Source organism: Perna viridis, chromosome 2 (genome assembly GCF_037379345.1).
Source record: "Perna viridis isolate PV_CMFRI_1.1 ecotype Kerala chromosome 2, ASM3737934v1, whole genome shotgun sequence".
NCBI classification, from domain to species: Eukaryota; Metazoa; Mollusca; class Bivalvia; order Mytilida; family Mytilidae; genus Perna; species Perna viridis.
In genome coordinates, this window is record NC_142446.1 from 48,883,037 (window position 1) to 48,906,259 (window position 23,223).

General features: G+C 35.8%; 3 protein-coding genes and 9 non-coding genes across 13 annotated transcripts in view; 6 read left to right on the forward strand and 6 right to left on the reverse strand.

Moving 5' to 3' along the window:
* Positions 1–199: 199 nt before the first annotated feature.
* LOC148625557 (signal recognition particle RNA) lies at positions 200–497 on the forward strand. The gene has a single exon (XR_015920490.1).
* A 544-nt stretch (positions 498–1,041) lies between these two features.
* LOC148625558 (U1 spliceosomal RNA) lies at positions 1,042–1,205 on the reverse strand. The gene has a single exon (XR_015920370.1). It is a non-coding gene; the product is annotated as a U1 spliceosomal RNA (small nuclear RNA).
* Positions 1,206–1,879: 674 nt separating this feature from the next.
* Positions 1,880–2,177, forward strand: LOC148625559 (signal recognition particle RNA). The gene has a single exon (XR_015920491.1).
* Positions 2,178–2,721: 544 nt separating this feature from the next.
* Positions 2,722–2,885, reverse strand: LOC148625560 (U1 spliceosomal RNA). Its single transcript, XR_015920381.1, has one exon. It is a non-coding gene; the product is annotated as a U1 spliceosomal RNA (small nuclear RNA).
* Positions 2,886–3,559: 674 nt separating this feature from the next.
* On the forward strand, positions 3,560–3,857 carry LOC148625561 (signal recognition particle RNA). The gene has a single exon (XR_015920492.1).
* A 544-nt stretch (positions 3,858–4,401) lies between these two features.
* Positions 4,402–4,565, reverse strand: LOC148625562 (U1 spliceosomal RNA). The gene has a single exon (XR_015920392.1). It is a non-coding gene; the product is annotated as a U1 spliceosomal RNA (small nuclear RNA).
* A 674-nt stretch (positions 4,566–5,239) lies between these two features.
* LOC148625563 (signal recognition particle RNA) lies at positions 5,240–5,537 on the forward strand. Its single transcript, XR_015920493.1, has one exon.
* A 544-nt stretch (positions 5,538–6,081) lies between these two features.
* Positions 6,082–6,245, reverse strand: LOC148625564 (U1 spliceosomal RNA). The gene has a single exon (XR_015920403.1). It is a non-coding gene; the product is annotated as a U1 spliceosomal RNA (small nuclear RNA).
* Positions 6,246–6,919: 674 nt separating this feature from the next.
* LOC148625565 (signal recognition particle RNA) lies at positions 6,920–7,217 on the forward strand. The gene has a single exon (XR_015920494.1).
* Positions 7,218–8,863: 1,646 nt separating this feature from the next.
* On the reverse strand, positions 8,864–20,873 carry LOC148625566 (uncharacterized). Of its 2 annotated transcripts, none has more exons than XM_088569139.1 (4): positions 20,738–20,873; positions 12,571–12,692; positions 11,253–11,451; positions 8,864–9,766 (listed from the first exon to the last, which is right to left on the reverse strand). In XM_088569139.1, exons 1-4 carry the CDS (start codon positions 20,745–20,747, stop codon positions 9,138–9,140), a joined length of 960 nt encoding a protein of 319 aa, XP_088425265.1. In that variant the 5' UTR covers positions 20,748–20,873; the 3' UTR covers positions 8,864–9,137. The 2 variants fall into 2 exon arrangements, with proteins under 2 accessions (XP_088425265.1, XP_088425264.1); XM_088569138.1 differs by lacking the exon at positions 20,738–20,873 and adding an exon at positions 13,881–14,062.
* Positions 14,437–19,386, forward strand: LOC148625567 (CB1 cannabinoid receptor-interacting protein 1-like). The gene is made up of 4 exons (XM_088569140.1): positions 14,437–14,623; positions 16,073–16,204; positions 16,942–17,098; positions 17,390–19,386. Exons 1-4 carry the CDS (start codon positions 14,526–14,528, stop codon positions 17,567–17,569), a joined length of 567 nt encoding a protein of 188 aa, XP_088425266.1. The 5' UTR covers positions 14,437–14,525; the 3' UTR covers positions 17,570–19,386.
* A 100-nt stretch (positions 20,874–20,973) lies between the features above and the next one.
* LOC148625568 (structural maintenance of chromosomes protein 4-like) overlaps positions 20,974–23,223 on the reverse strand; it is a 36,305-nt gene continuing 34,055 nt past the window's right edge. Inside the window, exons 25-26 of the mRNA XM_088569137.1 lie at positions 22,521–22,704; positions 20,974–21,971 (exon numbers count right to left, since the gene is read on the reverse strand). Coding sequence (XP_088425263.1) covers positions 21,768–21,971; positions 22,521–22,704 — 388 coding nt within the window. The 3' untranslated portion in view covers positions 20,974–21,767. The remainder of the gene's footprint in view (positions 21,972–22,520; positions 22,705–23,223) is intronic.

The following is a 23,223-nucleotide window of genomic DNA, read 5'->3' on the forward strand; positions in this document are numbered from 1 at the left end:
AGTGTGAACAGTGTTGAACATATGGTAATACTGACACGTGTACATGCAGTTCTCAATTGTCATACATGGGTATAAAAAGACAAAATCTGATTTACGGACACATATCGTAGGAAAAATAAACAAATTAAGCGTATTATTTACAGAAAAAGAAAAGCAATTTTAGTAAATATAAGTAACAAAAATAACCACATGTTAATCGGTTGGGAGTTGTGGCGTGCTCCTGTGATCCAGCTACTTGGAGACCAGAGTTGGCGGACGGTGTGAGGGCAGGAGTCCTGGTGGCAGGTGATCTATGTTGAGCGGGCGTCCGCACTAAGATCGGCATCAATATGGGCACACCGAGGGAGCTCAGTGTGACCAGGTTGTCTAAGGAGGGACGTACAGGCCCAGGGCGGAAACGCAGCAGGCAAAAGTCCCCGTGTCGATCAGTAGTGGGATCGCGCCTGTGAATAGACGCTTGTCAACAGCCTGTCCAATATAACTGGACTCGACTCTTTTTTTTTCTTTCCCATACTAAAAAAACTAAAAAAAAAAATAAAAAAAATTCAATTAATACGAATCGTATCTCATCTGAGGAACCTGCAAGACGTCTCATATTTCAGAACATTTTCCTTCCCAAAATTTTCGCGCCGAGCATAGCTCGGCGTTTCACACCACACACACACACACACACACACACACGCACAATCAAGCACTCAAGCACAAATATATATCAATATCAATATCTACATCCATCTCAAACATTTTCAATACACTTCCATACCATGTCAATACTCAAACATACAACCTACCTACCTACCTACAAACTATCTACATCTAACACTCTTTTTCCATTTATTCCACTCTCACCTCAGTCTCATCTATTCACTTACTAGTAAGCTTTTCTTTTCACACATAATCCACGCATCATCAACACAAACTTATACCACGCATGCATTTTCATTCAAATGTAGCCTGTCTAATTCATTATAAGAACACAAGTTGGCAGATTGATCATTGTATGCATTGTAGGGACTGGTCCTTATTTCTTTACATTATAGACGGGGGATAGCGCGAACGCAGTCCCCCACACTAAAAAATTGCGTACCCGAGTTGCCCACATTTGGGGCAATCGCAGGCTTCAGCCTAACCGGAGTGCAATGGAAAGGCCTCGACCTGGGGGAACCGCCTTTGTGATCACGGTATCCCCTGTACCAGGTAAGTATGCTGTAGCACTGTATCGCAGGGCGACTATTTTCAACGCATTTGTAGTTTTCTGGCGGTGCAATCAATACTTTATTATTGCAGAAAAATTCGTAGTTCATACGCAATGATGAATTGTTGTTGACAAGCACGCGGCAAGTATTTTTTGGCATCTTATTGATTTACAGAAATGTGAAAAATGCACAATTCAGTTCGATACTGAACAAATATGAAAACCGAAGAAAGTCTAATGTTTAGTAACTCACTTTGTATACGTATGCCCAACCTTTTCCCCGTTGTGCTATAAGTGAAATAGCCGGGAAAATTCAGTCAGGATTGGCCCAGTAATTTATACTAAAACTGAGCTTTTTATCACATGAAGTTGGTTTTAATTACCAGTGCATTCATTCTAAAATAGATTTCAATTACTATCAATTTCAAATCCAGTCATACATACATACACTAACATGCAGTCGCGCTCGCCAAGAAGTGCCGAAAAGTGTGAACAGTGTTGAACATATGGTAATACTGACACGTGTACATGCAGTTCTCAATTGTCATACATGGGTATAAAAAGACAAAATCTGATTTACGGACACATATCGTAGGAAAAATAAACAAATTAAGCGTATTATTTACAGAAAAAGAAAAGCAATTTTAGTAAATATAAGTAACAAAAATAACCACATGTTAATCGGTTGGGAGTTGTGGCGTGCTCCTGTGATCCAGCTACTTGGAGACCAGAGTTGGCGGACGGTGTGAGGGCAGGAGTCCTGGTGGCAGGTGATCTATGTTGAGCGGGCGTCCGCACTAAGATCGGCATCAATATGGGCACACCGAGGGAGCTCAGTGTGACCAGGTTGTCTAAGGAGGGACGTACAGGCCCAGGGCGGAAACGCAGCAGGCAAAAGTCCCCGTGTCGATCAGTAGTGGGATCGCGCCTGTGAATAGACGCTTGTCAACAGCCTGTCCAATATAACTGGACTCGACTCTTTTTTTTTCTTTCCCATACTAAAAAAACTAAAAAAAAAAATAAAAAAAATTCAATTAATACGAATCGTATCTCATCTGAGGAACCTGCAAGACGTCTCATATTTCAGAACATTTTCCTTCCCAAAATTTTCGCGCCGAGCATAGCTCGGCGTTTCACACCACACACACACACACACACACACACACGCACAATCAAGCACTCAAGCACAAATATATATCAATATCAATATCAACATCCATCTCAAACATTTTCAATACACTTCCATACCATGTCAATACTCAAACATACAACCTACCTACCTACCTACAAACTATCTACATCTAACACTCTTTTTCCATTTATTCCACTCTCACCTCAGTCTCATCTATTCACTTACTAGTAAGCTTTTCTTTTCACACATAATCCACGCATCATCAACACAAACTTATACCACGCATGCATTTTCATTCAAATGTAGCCTGTCTAATTCATTATAAGAACACAAGTTGGCAGATTGATCATTGTATGCATTGTAGGGACTGGTCCTTATTTCTTTACATTATAGACGGGGGATAGCGCGAACGCAGTCCCCCACACTAAAAAATTGCGTACCCGAGTTGCCCACATTTGGGGCAATCGCAGGCTTCAGCCTAACCGGAGTGCAATGGAAAGGCCTCGACCTGGGGGAACCGCCTTTGTGATCACGGTATCCCCTGTACCAGGTAAGTATGCTGTAGCACTGTATCGCAGGGCGACTATTTTCAACGCATTTGTAGTTTTCTGGCGGTGCAATCAATACTTTATTATTGCAGAAAAATTCGTAGTTCATACGCAATGATGAATTGTTGTTGACAAGCACGCGGCAAGTATTTTTTGGCATCTTATTGATTTACAGAAATGTGAAAAATGCACAATTCAGTTCGATACTGAACAAATATGAAAACCGAAGAAAGTCTAATGTTTAGTAACTCACTTTGTATACGTATGCCCAACCTTTTCCCCGTTGTGCTATAAGTGAAATAGCCGGGAAAATTCAGTCAGGATTGGCCCAGTAATTTATACTAAAACTGAGCTTTTTATCACATGAAGTTGGTTTTAATTACCAGTGCATTCATTCTAAAATAGATTTCAATTACTATCAATTTCAAATCCAGTCATACATACATACACTAACATGCAGTCGCGCTCGCCAAGAAGTGCCGAAAAGTGTGAACAGTGTTGAACATATGGTAATACTGACACGTGTACATGCAGTTCTCAATTGTCATACATGGGTATAAAAAGACAAAATCTGATTTACGGACACATATCGTAGGAAAAATAAACAAATTAAGCGTATTATTTACAGAAAAAGAAAAGCAATTTTAGTAAATATAAGTAACAAAAATAACCACATGTTAATCGGTTGGGAGTTGTGGCGTGCTCCTGTGATCCAGCTACTTGGAGACCAGAGTTGGCGGACGGTGTGAGGGCAGGAGTCCTGGTGGCAGGTGATCTATGTTGAGCGGGCGTCCGCACTAAGATCGGCATCAATATGGGCACACCGAGGGAGCTCAGTGTGACCAGGTTGTCTAAGGAGGGACGTACAGGCCCAGGGCGGAAACGCAGCAGGCAAAAGTCCCCGTGTCGATCAGTAGTGGGATCGCGCCTGTGAATAGACGCTTGTCAACAGCCTGTCCAATATAACTGGACTCGACTCTTTTTTTTTCTTTCCCATACTAAAAAAACTAAAAAAAAAAATAAAAAAAATTCAATTAATACGAATCGTATCTCATCTGAGGAACCTGCAAGACGTCTCATATTTCAGAACATTTTCCTTCCCAAAATTTTCGCGCCGAGCATAGCTCGGCGTTTCACACCACACACACACACACACACACACACACGCACAATCAAGCACTCAAGCACAAATATATATCAATATCAATATCAACATCCATCTCAAACATTTTCAATACACTTCCATACCATGTCAATACTCAAACATACAACCTACCTACCTACCTACAAACTATCTACATCTAACACTCTTTTTCCATTTATTCCACTCTCACCTCAGTCTCATCTATTCACTTACTAGTAAGCTTTTCTTTTCACACATAATCCACGCATCATCAACACAAACTTATACCACGCATGCATTTTCATTCAAATGTAGCCTGTCTAATTCATTATAAGAACACAAGTTGGCAGATTGATCATTGTATGCATTGTAGGGACTGGTCCTTATTTCTTTACATTATAGACGGGGGATAGCGCGAACGCAGTCCCCCACACTAAAAAATTGCGTACCCGAGTTGCCCACATTTGGGGCAATCGCAGGCTTCAGCCTAACCGGAGTGCAATGGAAAGGCCTCGACCTGGGGGAACCGCCTTTGTGATCACGGTATCCCCTGTACCAGGTAAGTATGCTGTAGCACTGTATCGCAGGGCGACTATTTTCAACGCATTTGTAGTTTTCTGGCGGTGCAATCAATACTTTATTATTGCAGAAAAATTCGTAGTTCATACGCAATGATGAATTGTTGTTGACAAGCACGCGGCAAGTATTTTTTGGCATCTTATTGATTTACAGAAATGTGAAAAATGCACAATTCAGTTCGATACTGAACAAATATGAAAACCGAAGAAAGTCTAATGTTTAGTAACTCACTTTGTATACGTATGCCCAACCTTTTCCCCGTTGTGCTATAAGTGAAATAGCCGGGAAAATTCAGTCAGGATTGGCCCAGTAATTTATACTAAAACTGAGCTTTTTATCACATGAAGTTGGTTTTAATTACCAGTGCATTCATTCTAAAATAGATTTCAATTACTATCAATTTCAAATCCAGTCATACATACATACACTAACATGCAGTCGCGCTCGCCAAGAAGTGCCGAAAAGTGTGAACAGTGTTGAACATATGGTAATACTGACACGTGTACATGCAGTTCTCAATTGTCATACATGGGTATAAAAAGACAAAATCTGATTTACGGACACATATCGTAGGAAAAATAAACAAATTAAGCGTATTATTTACAGAAAAAGAAAAGCAATTTTAGTAAATATAAGTAACAAAAATAACCACATGTTAATCGGTTGGGAGTTGTGGCGTGCTCCTGTGATCCAGCTACTTGGAGACCAGAGTTGGCGGACGGTGTGAGGGCAGGAGTCCTGGTGGCAGGTGATCTATGTTGAGCGGGCGTCCGCACTAAGATCGGCATCAATATGGGCACACCGAGGGAGCTCAGTGTGACCAGGTTGTCTAAGGAGGGACGTACAGGCCCAGGGCGGAAACGCAGCAGGCAAAAGTCCCCGTGTCGATCAGTAGTGGGATCGCGCCTGTGAATAGACGCTTGTCAACAGCCTGTCCAATATAACTGGACTCGACTCTTTTTTTTTCTTTCCCATACTAAAAAAACTAAAAAAAAAAATAAAAAAAATTCAATTAATACGAATCGTATCTCATCTGAGGAACCTGCAAGACGTCTCATATTTCAGAACATTTTCCTTCCCAAAATTTTCGCGCCGAGCATAGCTCGGCGTTTCACACCACACACACACACACACACACACACACGCACAATCAAGCACTCAAGCACAAATATATATCAATATCAATATCAACATCCATCTCAAACATTTTCAATACACTTCCATACCATGTCAATACTCAAACATACAACCTACCTACCTACCTACAAACTATCTACATCTAACACTCTTTTTCCATTTATTCCACTCTCACCTCAGTCTCATCTATTCACTTACTAGTAAGCTTTTCTTTTCACACATAATCCACGCATCATCAACACAAACTTATACCACGCATGCATTTTCATTCAAATGTAGCCTGTCTAATTCATTATAAGAACACAAGTTGGCAGATTGATCATTGTATGCATTGTAGGGACTGGTCCTTATTTCTTTACATTATAGACGGGGGATAGCGCGAACGCAGTCCCCCACACTAAAAAATTGCGTACCCGAGTTGCCCACATTTGGGGCAATCGCAGGCTTCAGCCTAACCGGAGTGCAATGGAAAGGCCTCGACCTGGGGGAACCGCCTTTGTGATCACGGTATCCCCTGTACCAGGTAAGTATGCTGTAGCACTGTATCGCAGGGCGACTATTTTCAACGCATTTGTAGTTTTCTGGCGGTGCAATCAATACTTTATTATTGCAGAAAAATTCGTAGTTCATACGCAATGATGAATTGTTGTTGACAAGCACGCGGCAAGTATTTTTTGGCATCTTATTGATTTACAGAAATGTGAAAAATGCACAATTCAGTTCGATACTGAACAAATATGAAAACCGAAGAAAGTCTAATGTTTAGTAACTCACTTTGTATACGTATGCCCAACCTTTTCCCCGTTGTGCTATAAGTGAAATAGCCGGGAAAATTCAGTCAGGATTGGCCCAGTAATTTATACTAAAACTGAGCTTTTTATCACATGAAGTTGGTTTTAATTACCAGTGCATTCATTCTAAAATAGATTTCAATTACTATCAATTTCAAATCCAGTCATACATACATACACTAACATGCAGTCGCGCTCGCCAAGAAGTGCCGAAAAGTGTGAACAGTGTTGAACATATGGTAATACTGACACGTGTACATGCAGTTCTCAATTGTCATACATGGGTATAAAAAGACAAAATCTGATTTACGGACACATATCGTAGGAAAAATAAACAAATTAAGCGTATTATTTACAGAAAAAGAAAAGCAATTTTAGTAAATATAAGTAACAAAAATAACCACATGTTAATCGGTTGGGAGTTGTGGCGTGCTCCTGTGATCCAGCTACTTGGAGACCAGAGTTGGCGGACGGTGTGAGGGCAGGAGTCCTGGTGGCAGGTGATCTATGTTGAGCGGGCGTCCGCACTAAGATCGGCATCAATATGGGCACACCGAGGGAGCTCAGTGTGACCAGGTTGTCTAAGGAGGGACGTACAGGCCCAGGGCGGAAACGCAGCAGGCAAAAGTCCCCGTGTCGATCAGTAGTGGGATCGCGCCTGTGAATAGACGCTTGTCAACAGCCTGTCCAATATAACTGGACTCGACTCTTTTTTTTCTTATCAACACAAACTTGAACCACGGATATAATAGGAAAAAATAGAACTAATTAAGCGTATTATTTACAAAAAAAATCTCCAAAAGAGAGCAATATGTTGAGATAATGAATTTTTCATCTATTTATGCGCAACGATATATATTTTACTATTTTTTCTTCCGACATACAGTGCTTTTTCGCCATATTTGTTTTCTATTCCTTTGATTGACTTCATCGTCTTGGATTTGTTTAAGTTGTGAATGAATTTAAATGTTTATACCAAAAAATCAATTACATTCACAGTAATTAATTATGAATATAGGCACTACATTCGAGGTACACGAGCAAGGGGAGACAAACACTTGACATATGCTGTTAGTATTTTCCCGCCAGAATTCAAACAACCGAAGTGCAAGAACTTGCCCAAAACGAATACAAAGTTTTCTAATTTTAAAAGTCTTTCACAGTGTTGAATCCGTATAGGTTCCGAATGTGATGAATTCATTGTATTGCTGTGTATCGGAATAAGCAAATAAATGTAGACATGTTTCTAAGGCTAATTCTAATTCATTTGCTAAATGTGCACGTGTGTGCAATACACTGTGCATTGACAACAAATATTCAAGTGTTTTTGTACAGTTAAGATAATTTGGTAAATACTACAAAACGACGCGCAGTGGCGTGGCTAGTGTATTTTTGAGCACCTGGATTAGAAACAATTTGCTTCAGGCGCACATTGTCATTGCTCAAAATTTTATTGTGACTTCGGGGTCATATGCATGATACATATATGAAAGTGTAAAATAGTAAATTAAATGCCATTCATTTAGCTCGAATTGTTCATGTTAACCGACATAATCAGAAAATTTAACATTAAAAAATTAGCAAAATGTTTCAAAATCCGAAGACCGTGACTACCAGGGGATATTCATCAAGTTAGGACGCTAATGCACACGCATATCAAATAAGATTGACCTGGCATATTCATGTTTAACAAACAAGAAAAGCACTGGCATTTCGTCAAAACAAGACCATGAAATTGACGACTCTGTTCAGTTAAGGTTCTGCTAAAAGTCTGGGTCTAAGAGGCTACTAACCAAAACATTCAAGAAGTTGTTTCTACATGGATTTAATTATATATTAAAAACGGATTGAATTTAAACAGGAAAATTTACAATAATTCAAATGAATTAGAATATCTTTAACTGTATGTGTTCCATTAATAATCGAAAATCAAACATTTCGTGTTATTCCCTACTTATTAAATTCAAGCGATATGAGTTTTTTTTTCATTCCGAGATTTTATGAAACTGGGACAAATGCTGCATCTCTTAATCAAAACATAAAAGAGGAGGATTGCAGGTTCAGAGAAAATTCGGATATATGAGCATGATCTGTCAGGCTTCGTGATAAATTATTTAAAAAATGCCCAAGAAAAACAACGAAAAGACAATATACTGCAATGAACCATTGCTAGCGGGCGGTTCGGAATGTATTGTATTAAAAAATATATATGTGAATTTCATACCTTATTTCCGTATTTGGACACTTGAAGATTTATTGAAGTAAATTTAAGTTTTTTTTTTCTAAACTACAGGTTTTATATGAATGTTCCCGTCACGAGTTGGGGTAAAACAGTGTGAAACTTGACGACAGAATACATGTACGACTAGCTTTAATGTATACAAGTCACACTTATTGTTTTTTTTTACACAAATAATCAAAATAAATTAAGAATTAATTACTTAGTAACTCTTGAACACATTTAACAAATGATTGCACGTACATACAGACATGTCACATTAATTTCAACTACAATATTTTTTACACAAAATGAAATACTACTATAAGAATGAAATTAGTGTTCATGCCCTGATTCTCTATTTAAGTTCAGAAAATCCCTACGAAAAGAGGTATAAACTTGGAATGTGATGAACTATAAATGAGTAGCATCAAGACCTTCGGTCCTTTTCAATATCACTAAAGCCTCGGCATAGCTCGGAGGAGGTATTTCGTTGATGTCTGCATTGATCACACTAATTCTAGTGTTCGTACGAGAAGAGTTAATAGCACCACGATCCAGTACGTCATCAGTGACGTAACAAGAGTTTACATGACCTTGCATTGCATAGAGTTGCACGTGGGCTGTTTCATTCTCCGTTATACGGCGCCCTTGCATTTGCATTTTATTACGCTCACAAATACAAGAAGTAAGATTGTGTACATTGTTACAAGAAACGTTATACAATGAACTAGTAGAATTCCATCCGCTACATTCAGCACCAGTTTGGCCTATGACCATTTCAGTAGGCAAGGCATGAGCATCGTTATAAGATGGCGGCGGCGTGGATTGAGGTCCGAAAACCTCGTCGTAAGATGGAGGGTCGAACCTTGAATTATCGGTTGTATCATTAACATTATTTCTCGTCTGTTGCCGATTTCGCAACCTTTTCATATATCGTTTCTTTATTTTATCCCAACAGTAAAGTCTAAACAATATCAGAGTGACGGGCACAGCCAGGAGTGTGAAATAGAATACAGCTGATCCACTTTCAACCATTAGTTCTACAAAATATAAATACTAGTATTTCATTGATATACTTGCTTTTTTATTTACAAGTATCACTCGTGTCAAACTTATCAAAATGTTCCATTCAGACAATGCATAACTGAATGGAACAATTGATAGGTCTAGGTTGCAGATCGTGTAAGAACCAAGCTGGTTCAATGGCTACCTGGATACATGAATATGCTTTAGTTTTTTCTTTCTTCTTTTTTTTATCGCTGAACTATTCAGTCAGTGCGTCTTTGGAAAAACTCCTTTTAAGGAGGTAGACCTGGGGTAAGGGACACAACTCTTACAAATCATTGGAACGTTTGTATTCAGCATTTTACATCAATATAATGCAAGTATCAAAGTAACTTGGACTGATTTCATTTTGTTTCAAATATAAGGCTTTGGCGAAATTTAATATGATACAAACATATCCATGATTTCAAGAGTTATGTCCCTTATCCTAGATCTACCTCCTTAAGCACAGATCAAGGCTAGTGAAGAAAGATTTCCATATTCTTGAAAATAGGTTTAATTCAGTGAATGATGCTCCCAACATTTTATTTTTTTTTTATATATGTGTTGATTATTTTTTCTTGCTACATGTAGCCAGTCAAAACTATCCCTGCACCATCTAAAACAATTAAATTCAAATTAAGGAAAGCCTTAGATGACCTGTTACAGGTAACAATATTCGTTCTTGAAATTTGTGACATGGGTTGTGTCCTATGATATACCATGGTTCTCAAAACCGCGTGGGAAAAATTGGGATTGACATTGCATACGATGAGGACATAACTTTGTGTAGTTTTAAACTAGTCTTGGGCGTGTCAGTTAGTGAAACTATAGTACTGTCATAAGTGTTTGTGTTGTCACATTTTGTATGCCGCCGCATGGAGGAAATAATATATTTCAGCATAGCCTGTTATCTAATCCCTTTTAGATTATATTTATGAATATACAAACCCATTGTTCAAATAGTTTTGTTTTGAAAAGCACTATTAAACATATAAGAAAAACTTGATCGTCTTTAAGGTTCATGTATGCATTTGTTGGTATGATTTGCATATTTGAATGAAATAGAAAGAGGAAAGACGGATGGACGGACGGACGGACGAACATACATACATACATACAACGAACAGGAAAAGGGATTATATATACACTGTAAGCAACAAAAAAGGTCAGATATTATATGTATATGATTAAATATATTTTCGTATGCTTTTTTATAGCTTTTCAACCATCGACACGGTTGATATGAACGTGTTTTTTTTAAAAAAAAAAACAAAATAAATGAGAATGGCTTATGCTTAATGATGGAAAAAACTCAGGGTTACAATGGAGTTAACGACTTCTTATCAAGGAGAAAGCCTAATTAATGTGGAGAATAAATTTCAACCGACAGCTGTTGTGCCTAACCATTTTATAGGCAGTAAACCACGTTTGACAAAACTGTTGTCAAAACCTTTTCAAGAGTTCTATAATTTGTCGTACCTTCACAAAGAAATCGGACTTCAAAGTTCATGCATTTTGAACTTTGACATTCTATCCCATTTCTTTCACACTGAAGATTTTTTCCAAGGGACTTTGAAGTGTTGAAAAAATATCCGTCGGAAACAGTCTCACCGGTGTCCTTGATCCGACATTCTGATGCTGCCAGGTTATCTTTGTCCGGGCAAATTTGCCAGCCTCTCTACAAATACAAAGTTAGGTCCGGATGAGTCAGCTTCCAGGTTTATGTTATATTTTTAAACATTTTAACATACGAACATTAGTGTAGTACGCACTAATATTGGACGCTTTGTAGAAGCGATAAATTGACTACAGTCAAAAGGGTTTCTGTTAAAATATATCCTCATGCATAACCATGCCCACAGTTACTACTTTAACCCTAAATATTGCGGGTGACAAACAATTAAAGGGGTTTTCCGTGTGTTAAGCATAGTCATGTGATTTTCTTTGAATTCCCACCCGAAAAATGGTCCCATCAACCGATTTATGTGAAATCAATCTCGTATAAACTTTAATGGATACATGACAACATTTCATCCAAATTTCAAGGAAATCCGACAACAAAAAATTAAGGCTGTGTCTCTTTATGCGACGGTATAGTGATCGATGGACGAACCAGTCAAAAACATTATGACACCATCCTCTCTAACTTAAATAATGCACAATTTGTCTGCATACAGCATGTCTTTGTCAAAATGATTTTGTTTCAATTCAACGCAATGAATATTTTACTTGACGTCCTAAGAAATTAAAAAGACACCACTCGGTTTTAAATTATCATAAATAACATTTGCAATAAAAAATCATTTTAATGTCAAAAACCAGAGGAAACGAACTAGTTGTACGTTGTTATCTAAATGGAAAATACAATTAGATTTCTGAAACAGAATTACTCATACATATGGTGTAACATACGAACTTTCTGCGCTAAAAATGTAAAAAAATAAAGAAAATGAGTTATTGTAGTGGCTGCGCTAAAGAGCATAACATGTAAGTTATTTTCATACTGTGACAGACAAGTCGACATGACAATAGCTTACAAAAAAACCCTGACACAAGGATTGAGTCACTATAATGTTTACGTATGAACGTTCAAGGTGTATGGTTCAGTATATCATGTCGAGCATTGAGAACTTGTCTTCGATATCTGTAGATACTGGTAAAGTGGCAGGCGGGTGGGTGGGTGGCCGGGCGGGCGGGCGGACAGACAGACAGACAAGCGTGTACGTGTTCATGTTTATTTTAGGACTGAACTACTGGAGTACCGTAGTGACGAAGGGACTGTTTCTGTTCTACCTACTTTAACAATAGCGTCATAAGTTTCTTTCTCTTTATCCCCAGATACTGTGTCATACCAGGATGTCCAGGTCCATTGTTTATAGAATGTTCCCGGGATACCGCTGCTAGATTCTCTTGTTATCTCTGTCAAAAATATGAAAATATCTTATGTTATATACAGTGCATGCATATTTTTAAGTTAGCAATGGATCGAATACTTGTATATGTACGTAATTAATGCTTAATTTATTCTAAATAAATGCAACCATTTGAATGTAACGAGACCCAGAATTTCATTAGATATCCACAATTATTGTAAATTCATCGATTTCAACTATTGTATTTTCTTTATTGAGGATGCGCCTCTAAAAACCTGGATAAGTCGGTGTTATAATGTATGTCCAGAACATGTGGAAACTAATAAATATGCTGAAGTTTCCTCTGGGCACAGTCAATTCTATAGTAATTACGGGTCAATATAAATTGTGAATGTCAATTCAATGAATTAAAGTTAACGTTAACCACCATCCCGCCCTCGTTTTTTTTTTATATTAGGGTACTAACCCTAATATGGTATGTTTTTGTGCATTATAAGATAAGACAGCTTGGAAAATGTCATATTCTAGTTAAAAGTGACAACATTTATATAATTTGAAATATCTTTTCTGTAGACGGTACACTTTAAAATTTAACACCTAAAAAGATGCAGCCATGACCTTACACTAATGCATTTTACTAATAAAAATATACTTCCTTCATAGAGTTATTCAGTATTACATAAATATGGCCGAAAGAAAATTTTAGTTTTATTATGAATAACAAAACCAAAATTTAAGGGGTATAGTACCACAAATGGCTGATAAATCGTATTCAGGACTTTGCTCCAAACAAGTATAGTTCCAAGAGGAAAGTGCATATACGTTTCAATTTCACATTACAGCTAAGAATTTCCAGCGTGAATAGTTCTGGCTGTACACGTAAACAACGTTAATAGGTTTGAAGATAAAAGATATTATTTCTTAGTGGTATACATACACTCAAGTGACAGAAGTGTAGTCGTTGAATATTGTTTACCAACACGACAGGTTGACGGTTATGATAAAAGGTAAACACAGTTTTAACAATCAATAGGAATAATATATATCGATCAATTCAATCAACTCAATAACAATGCAGTTAAATGTCTGGAAGGTGCAAGTATCTGTTTCCTTAAAGATAAATCATGATCTATATATTACTTCTTAGTTTAACTTATACCATTCCTTAAAAAACATAAAGAGATATTAGTATGTCAAATGTTTTCTCATTCAAATATTGTTTACGGTAACTTACCCGACGCTCGAATTACAGAAAAACTCAACAAAAACCACAAAAAATCACGGAACATATCCCCACAGCATACCACCACTTTTCAATACTCAATGCACGAATATGTTACGTTTTATGCATGAAGGGTCGGCGACCCATGACGAAAACAACGACCGATAACCGCGGGTAAAATTTTACCCGATATCATTCATTGATTTATACTTGGATATTAATAATTTATCAAGAAATTGATAGCACAGAATGTTACGCAGTCGATAATGAAATTGATTGGAAAATCTTTAAACTTTTGATAGACTATTACTCCAAGTTGATATTGAGGGAAAAACAGCGTTCTCTGCACCGGGTAGGGGAGTCACTTCCTATACATGCGTGCCACCGGAATGGGTCTGTTTTTCTAGAGTTGAAATATATAAATGGGTTATTTTTTTCATTTCCTATGTCAATGGGGTGTCATTTCTGAGGCATACTATATAAATGGGTCATATTTCTACAATTTAAATGTATAATTTATTGGTACTTTCCAATTATCACCAATTAACTTTCAGTTAGTGTCAGCTGCAGCTAATGGCCGCGGGAGAAAATTAGTTGATTAGGCGACGAATTGATAAATTACAGATGTATGGGATTTGATCAGAAAAATTAGCAATAATGTGCCCATTCTGCAACCTGCTGGAGACCTTTGTTTTTATTTATGTTCACTTAATTCAAAAAGATTTTAGATACACAGTAGTGGAATATATGAATGGGTAAGTATTTCGCTTAAAAATATATGAATGGGGTTCATTTTCTAACAAACAAATATATGGGTTTTTTTTGCAGCCCCAGCTGCACCCCGTACCAGGTTAAAACAAAGTGATCCCCGTGCTTCTCTGTTACATTTCCCTTGATTTTGACCATATGATATAAATTGACATCTTGTTGTAAATCTTTAGTCAGACATCCTAGAATTTCATTCAAATGTAAAAGAATATAAAATGATATCAGAAGAATTAAATAAACTATAGAAGGGTAGATTCCTATACTGTACAGGAGTTCCCACTACATGAGCAAAGTGTTAGGGAAGATGTTTACAACAAACGATACATGAAATAAAAACATACAGAAAACAACTCAGTAGAACATACGTAAACCCTTAGACCAAAGGTAGAAGACCATCCTCTCCTGTTTAAGAGAAAAGGATTCAAGTCCATTGATAGATATTTCCTGCATATACAGACGAGAACGTAATTGATAAATCGAACAGGCCCTGCTTCGAATTCTTCAGCATAATTCATTTTCAGGTACCAGGTTGCAGAAGCAATAGCCCACAGGAATCGAGACGTCTCACCCAAGTCAAACTATTTCTCGACTTCGACCCATCCTTATTTTTCAAGTGAGAAGCAGTGACTACTTTGATACGGTATACCCCAGTTAGTTGAATGAACACTTTGATCTTACTTTAGCAAAAAGTGCTCTTTTTTTCTATTCTTATCAGCTTGACTGATAAACATCGCCTTTTAATTCTTAATTTTATCGTGACACTGCGGGATGGTGATGGTATTTCGAATACCTCGAGGTTTCATTGTGGACATAAATACATTTTCGCTGGAGTTTCTGAATTTAAAAGATACCTCTTATCACTGTCTAAGCATTTTTTCACACCAAACCTTTTTTGATAGGATAAAGACCGTTGACTTCAGTTCACGGAATGGACCTTGAACTACATGTAAATTGTATATATTTAGTGTTATCGTATGATGTACAAACTAACAAGTACATGTATAGATTATTACCCTATTATGCATTTAAAGGGGGAAATTCCATGCGCCGGACATGTTGCTTATCACTGAACCGCGATAGTGAGGTGGACACTGTGATATTGCATATCAAACCAAGCTGATGGTCTTTTACATGTAACATCAAATTAAACTGATTCATGGGAGGGACGAATTTGTCACTTATCACATAGAAAACAGTGTCATTAATCATAAAACAATTTAGTTTTACAAGAAAATCAATCTATTAGTAACACGGGATTGCAGCGAACAGTCATCTAGTCGAGTGAAATGGATATTGGAATTCTGAAGAGCACGAGATCACCGGCACGCGATTTACAGACGACATTTGTACGTGTTGCGTCTGCATCAGTGCAGTGATGCAGTGACATCGGATTATAATGATATGGCTACTAATTTCAAAGTGTTACTTTTTATTAGAAGAAAAGAGGACGGAAAACCAGTGTACGAGAAGCAGGACGGACAGAGGTTTTTACAACAGCTGACAACAAAACTGAACATAAATACTAAATATGCCGTTAAAGTCACGATTCGACCACCTTTAAAACTTCTGTAAGTGTGCTATTATTGCTTTACTTTATTGATGTAATATTTAACTCAGTTTTTGTTTACTTATTTCAAGACGTTCATTTTAATAATCTTTAAACTATCTAGATATTACTGTTCTACTTGACTTGAGTAACTTTGTAATGCAATACAATGTACTGTGCAAGTAAATGCATACTTAGTAGGGGGTTTAACCTTATTTTACATGCACACGAAACTATATACTTAACTGTAGTTAATGTATGTTTAAAATAGACATAACAAACATTCGATTTCTATGTTTTGTAGAAAAATAGTCGATATCTAATTATGCTCTAAAATAAGACTCATTGATCTTACTTCGTTGATCTAGTAATTGCAACTTTTTTCTGAAAAGTTATTATTGGTAATTTTGTCATTATTTAGATAGTTCATAGACATGGTGACACATTATCAATGTTAAGTATCAATATTTCCCTGTGGTTATAAAACGATGATTTCATCTATATTAAATATGATCACAAAATGTGTTAGAATATAATCTTAAGGGGACTAGTCTATCTCATAATTAATCTTCCTTTCAATAAATTATCAGAGACCTAATGATATCACAGATAGTGCGAAATGGACTGCATTATATAGACGCTGGTACAAATTTATGGAAAGATAAGTTCGGAAGTTTCAGATTTCACCTAATTTGTTTTATACCGCTCAAACCTGAAGTCATAAGCATCTAGTAGCTCTTTGTGTCTTTTGTTTGGCAGAGATTTAGTCATGCAAGCCGGCAGTTTAGAGCTTGATGAAGTCAAGAAAGGCAGAGATGACGATGAAGACAGCGTATCATATACAGCTGAATTTGATACATTTGGGTATGATTTGAGTAAACGGGAAAAACGGGTCGACATGCCGATCTCTTTCAAGGTAATATTTTGTTAGGACAAAAAAATAGTTCCAAATAGGAAAACAGGCAAAATGTACTTTTTGGGTTATTATCCAAAACAAACAATTAAAACTAAATTGATATGGTTTTATTATAGAAATTTTTTTATCTGGTCAAACCCGCGTGATGTTTCAGTTAATGTAATCAAACATACTAACGGCCTAACTATGTACACTAAGAGGGAATCTGGCGAAAGACTTAAATTAGTCAATGTAAGAGGTAATTACATCTGTTCATTTTGTTGTCCTTCACTGTCCCATTTTATATTTCAGTTTCAAGGAGGCTATAGCTTGACAGTTACACTACAATGTAAATTTTACAAGGAGAACGAGGTGGAACATTGTCAGTGGGGACAAGCCATGCACTACCTGGACTATGATTGTGAAATAAAAGAGGGGTCCTCACACATAGATGTGCTGAGGGAGAAACATTGTGATAAAATGATAAATTAGAACACAGAATACCACTCCTCTCAGATTTGTGTTATTTTTTTTTGTTTTGTTTTGAATCTAGCTAATTTCTTTGTTGAGAGACAAAGTTACATGTACCACCACCACTTTTTAATGAAATTTTAAGTCCCTAAAAAGTAATTTTCTTAAAACTTTCCAAATATACAATTCAGCAATCATTCCAAGCAAACATCTCCATTGATGGGGACATACTGGCTGTTTCCATAAAATGTCAGAATTATTTTGTTATTTCAAAGATATATATGTGCTAACAAGACAAATGAAAACCTCTTTTTTTTAATTTAGCAGTAAAATTATTGAATATAACATTCGAAAGACAGCCCCAAAGAAGGTGCCCATTTCTAATGTATTAAGGGAATATTTGGTACTTCTCTAAAACATCTCAATCCTTTTGTCTGCATTCCAATAACATAAGAGATGGAGATTAAACAGTAGAAATGAAAAAAGCATCAGAGTTGAATGGAGTAAGAACTTCGACCATTTTTAGCTTACGAACTGATTGTTATTGCTATCATAGTTCACTTCACTCCAAATGGCTCAATTATTAATACGGAAGAGAAAAAATAAGCCATGAAATCAAACAATCTTATTCTAATCCAATTTGATTTCCAATTAGGACTTGGGTGGTTCTACAGTATTCCATGAATGACAATCATGTTCCTGTGATCATTGATTTTTACCAATAAGGAAAAGAAAGGCAATCTTGTACAACAATAAGCCATAAGATTCAGTAGGAAAACTGCACTCAACTAACATGCATAAGCCCAACAAAAATAAGTGTTTCCTGCTAACTTATTTTTAGTGCCTATCATATCATTTTTTATGGCCATGTTGTTTCAAGCACCATAAAGTCCAGATTGTTTCCCCATTTCCTCAGTGCAAAAAGTTCTTGACATATAAAACAATTTCCCTCTCTACCTACCCTATTTTTTTCTTGCTGCTAGCAGGAAACAAGACTATTATTTGTTTGGCCTGATGTAATTTTCACTCTTGATGTATTCAGATCTATAATTCAGATAGCTGAATAGCAGATAGGTTTTTCTTCCTGCACCAAAAATAACAGTGAATATTCAATTAAATGTATTGATATTGAAGCTAGGGGAAATAACTCATCTTTGTCCCCCACCCTTCCCAACTAGAATGTTTCTAGAACAAACACATGTACCAAATCTTAAGAAAAAAATGTTTTCTTAGGCATTTATCACATACATGTTCAGACAACAGAATCATTAAATAAAAATAATCACTATTTTTATTCAATGACAAGGAACTGAACTGAGTTTAAAATTTTTTTTATTTATTGGGCTGAAAATAAATCGTGAGATGAATTCAGCAGTCTAAAGGGGAATATCTTATTGCCTTCTAGTATTTTAAGAATAAAATATTCATGGCACATTTACAGATATAAAGTAAAATATTAAAGTCATCTTAATGCAAGCATGTCTTAAATAGAAATGACAATTTTTCAGTAGCTAATAGGTGGTAATGTCATAGAAAAATAATGCTTAGAACTTCCTCTGTTACAAATGTTGATTGTTCAAACTGAAGCATTATTATACCAAAGCAATCCTTAGGAAATCCATTTGAAATATGATTAAACTGGAGAGTAAGTAAGTGTATTGAAAGCTACATTTTAGCAATATCTGTTCTTTTGTATGCTGAGTTCTAAAAGGAAATGACAATAGTCCCTGCCTTCAACTAGGAAATAAAATAGTGTGCCATTAGATTTATCATGATATTATGTTTGTTATTTTTTTTTTTTAAATTTATTCTTTTTTAATAAAAATACTTAATTTTAATAGCTTTTGCATTATTAATGTTTCGTGCCAACTAATGTCTCACTGATGACTTAAGATTTCTCTTCCAATATTTACTCATAATACAGTAGTTCATTAACACAAGTTGGATTATCAGAGTATATCTCCATTTACATGTACTGTACAATCATTCAATCTTCCTTCATGAAAATTTACATACGATGCCTTACCTTTGTATAATTTTTCACCCAAATTCCCTTGAATGTTGTGAATACAAGGATTTAAACAATAATTTTGATTATTACCCTTACTGACATGTAAAATTTTATCAAAATCTCTTGAGCAGTTTAGTAGGTGTATATGAACAGACAGACAGAAAAAGTCTATAAAATAGGAATTGCTTTTATAAAATATATGTGAACAGACAAACAAGACAATTCCTATATACCACCCCTTAACAAACATGATTGGTACAAGTAGTCATATGTCCCTGTCCCTTGCAAAATATGTTTAAGTGTAAAGTCCCATTACTCCTGTAAAATTTGTAGAAGAAAAAATCATGGTGCAGTATGATCAACTACATATTGTGACTAACAATCCTGTAAAATATGAACAAATCCATACAGCAGTCTATGAGGAGTTCCAAAAAAAATGTTCTTTAAGTGTAGCATGTACAAATTCAACCAAGTCTCATAACTCTTGTAAAACTTATGGAATCATTATAGCTATATTTAGTGACTAACAATCCTACCAAATTTAAAAAAAAATCCATAGAGTGGTTCTGAGGATGAAAAATCAAGTGTGACAGACACAGACAGATATTAGAATCTCTATGTCCCCTTCCTGATTGTAGCAGGGGCCAAAAAGCAAATTTAGCAGTTATCAAGTGATAGTGTTTTACTGTTTTGTTCACATGAATGCTTTCCCTGTAACTAAACTTGCCAATGCTGGCTGATTGATTTTTAAGAGGAATACTAAATCTAGTCAATGCTAGGCCTAGTCCATACTTCCCTGTGTTTATGAGGCAGATGTGTCGTACCTGTATCAGTGAATGTTTCCACACAAGTATACCATATATTTAGCCAAAATTTGTAATACTAAATACACAAATGCAATAAAACATGGTTCAAGCATACAAATTTAGTTGCAAGTGTTGTTGTACTGGGTATACCCCTACTTGTACAGTCAGATGAAAATTAGACAGCAACCAAAGTCACTTACAATGTATGCTCCATCTATATAAAGCCTCACACCAAATTTGAAATTAATCCATCCATTTGAAGCCAAGATAATTGCAATAAAATTAATGAAATTACCACCGACTCACTGGGTGGAGGTATAAAATCAAATATCAGTCAGTTGAATAATTAGAAAAGGTTTGATAAATACTAACCATTCCTCATTGATCTATATCATAAAGTAACACTCATAATCTCCAAATACATGTAGTTAATATCCTCATAATCTCCAAATACATGTAGTTAATATCCTTAAAGATCACTACACATTAATCACACTTTACATTTTGTTTTTTTGTTGACCACATAGTTTTCAACTTACATGTACATATCATTTTTCCAGGAAAAGGTGCTAGAATTATGTAACATTGTCACAAAACAAACAACACAATTTTACTGTACAGTTTTAATAAGAAGCCTGATAAACAAGAAATACATAACAGGTACATGTTTTTTTATAAAACGGAAGAATCCCTAATTCTATCAGTATGCTGTACGTGCTGTACAACTACCTTATACACAGAGGCCTACATAGCTTAAATATGACAATGCATCTATTCTTTTCCAGGGAAATACCTTTTCAAACCTTTATCAAGATGCTTTATTCTATAAAAGAATGATTTATTCTTAACCTTACTGAAAACTTTACAATGATTCTATGACTGGTATAAGACAGAAAGGATAAAATGTACATTGTGTTGAAGCATTTATAAAATCTTTATCATGACTCCACTCCAAAGAAGGGGATACAATATTGTTTGGCCCTTGTTTCATCATGCCTCATAGGTCAATCAGAGATGAATTTTCTACTTATATATACCATTTGGTTGATGTTACATTAATCTTCAACAATTATGCTTTAAGGAGGTAGACTTAGGGTAAGGGACATAACTCTTGAAATCAGTGATATGTTTTTCATATTCAATTTCACCAAAGCCTATCAAGCTTTCATTTGAAACAGAATGAAATCAGTTACTTTGATGTTTAAATGAGATTGGTGTAAAATGCTGAATACAAACGCTCCAATGATTTGTAAGAGTTGTGTCCCTTACGCTAAGTCCACCTCCTAAAACATATATCTAACACTTTCCCTGACGAACAGTCATCAAGAACACTAAGTGGTGGTACCTACAATCTTCACACAATCAAGAACACTAAATGGTGGTATCTATGACCTCCACACTATCATGAACATGTCACCATTGTCTGTTGAGTATTTTGTTGTATGTTTTGTGATTGTTCCTGAAGGGGCACTGTCAGTTTAGTAGGGTTAATTGTCACTGACTTGGTACAGTTGTCTGTTTTATAAATACCAACAAGTCTGTCTGCTAACTCAAACATATTGTTTCTCAGAGAGATAATGATGAACTGTGCATTTCTGGTTCTTTCCTGTAAATAACGAAACAGTATTTTCAAAAATAATTTTCAAATATTTTCCCCTTTCAACAAGTCTTACTGGTGCCAACTTCAGTTTAAATATTTCTCTTTAGGTATGCATGATTTTCATAAGTTAGAAGGAAATGTTCATTAACATCAGCAAAGATGGATATATTAAGTTACATGTATACATGTGAATGGATATGAATTGAGATCGAAATAGGAACTTTTTCTGGCTAAAACTTTAAGTAAAATTTCTCTAAAATACACAATTCTGACAATAACATATTTGGAAAAGTTTCGGTTGATAACATGTATTTGTGAAGCTGTAAACAAACTTTATGTTGATTACAGATTACTTTTGATTACACACTATTTTGTAATGGATTGCAATTGATAACAATTACCCCAATACGGTTTTGGAGAAATGTCACTTATATAGAAACTGCTATCTTTGCCACAATTCACACTTAAACTCAAGGTTGTTTCTTATGAATATCAAAAAAAGAAAAAAAAACAAAGAAAATTTTAAACCATTATGATTTATAGATAAGAATTTACCTTTATGTAGTTAGCAACTATGGACACATTCTTAAAGTCAAGAGCAGCATCTATTTCATCCATGACATACAGAGGTGTTGGTCTGTAGTGATGGAGGGCAAATACCAGTGCCAGAGAGCTGAGGGTTTTCTCACCACCAGATAAATTAGATATGTTCTTCCATGACTTCTTTGGTGGTCGAACACTAAAAATATTAAATATTACAAAATATTGTCTACAATACTTGTATTTATTTAGTGTTTTATATGTACAGTGAAATCTGTCAAAACATAAGTTACTTAACCCCTTTTGGGGTAAAGGATTTGTTTGGTTAATGCAGGTGATAGGTTTACACAGGTTCAAAATGTATTAAAATTAATATAAATGGACTTCATAAGTCCTGTGGTTTTACACAGGTTTCTATTTTGTCCGGGTTCATTTAAGGAGGTAGACCTAGGGTATGGGACATAACTCTTGAAATCAGTGATATGTTTGTATCATATTCAATTTTGCCAATGCCTTTCAAGCTTTTATTTGAAGCAGAATGAAAACAGTCTAAGTTACTTTGATGCTTACATGAGACTGATGTCAAATGCTGAATACAAATGTTCCAATAATTTGTAAGAATTGTGTCCCTTACCCTAAGTCTTCCTCCTTAAGACAGGTTTCACTGTAATTACAATTACTTGCTCTTGTTAAATAGATACTTAGGCAAAACAAAAAA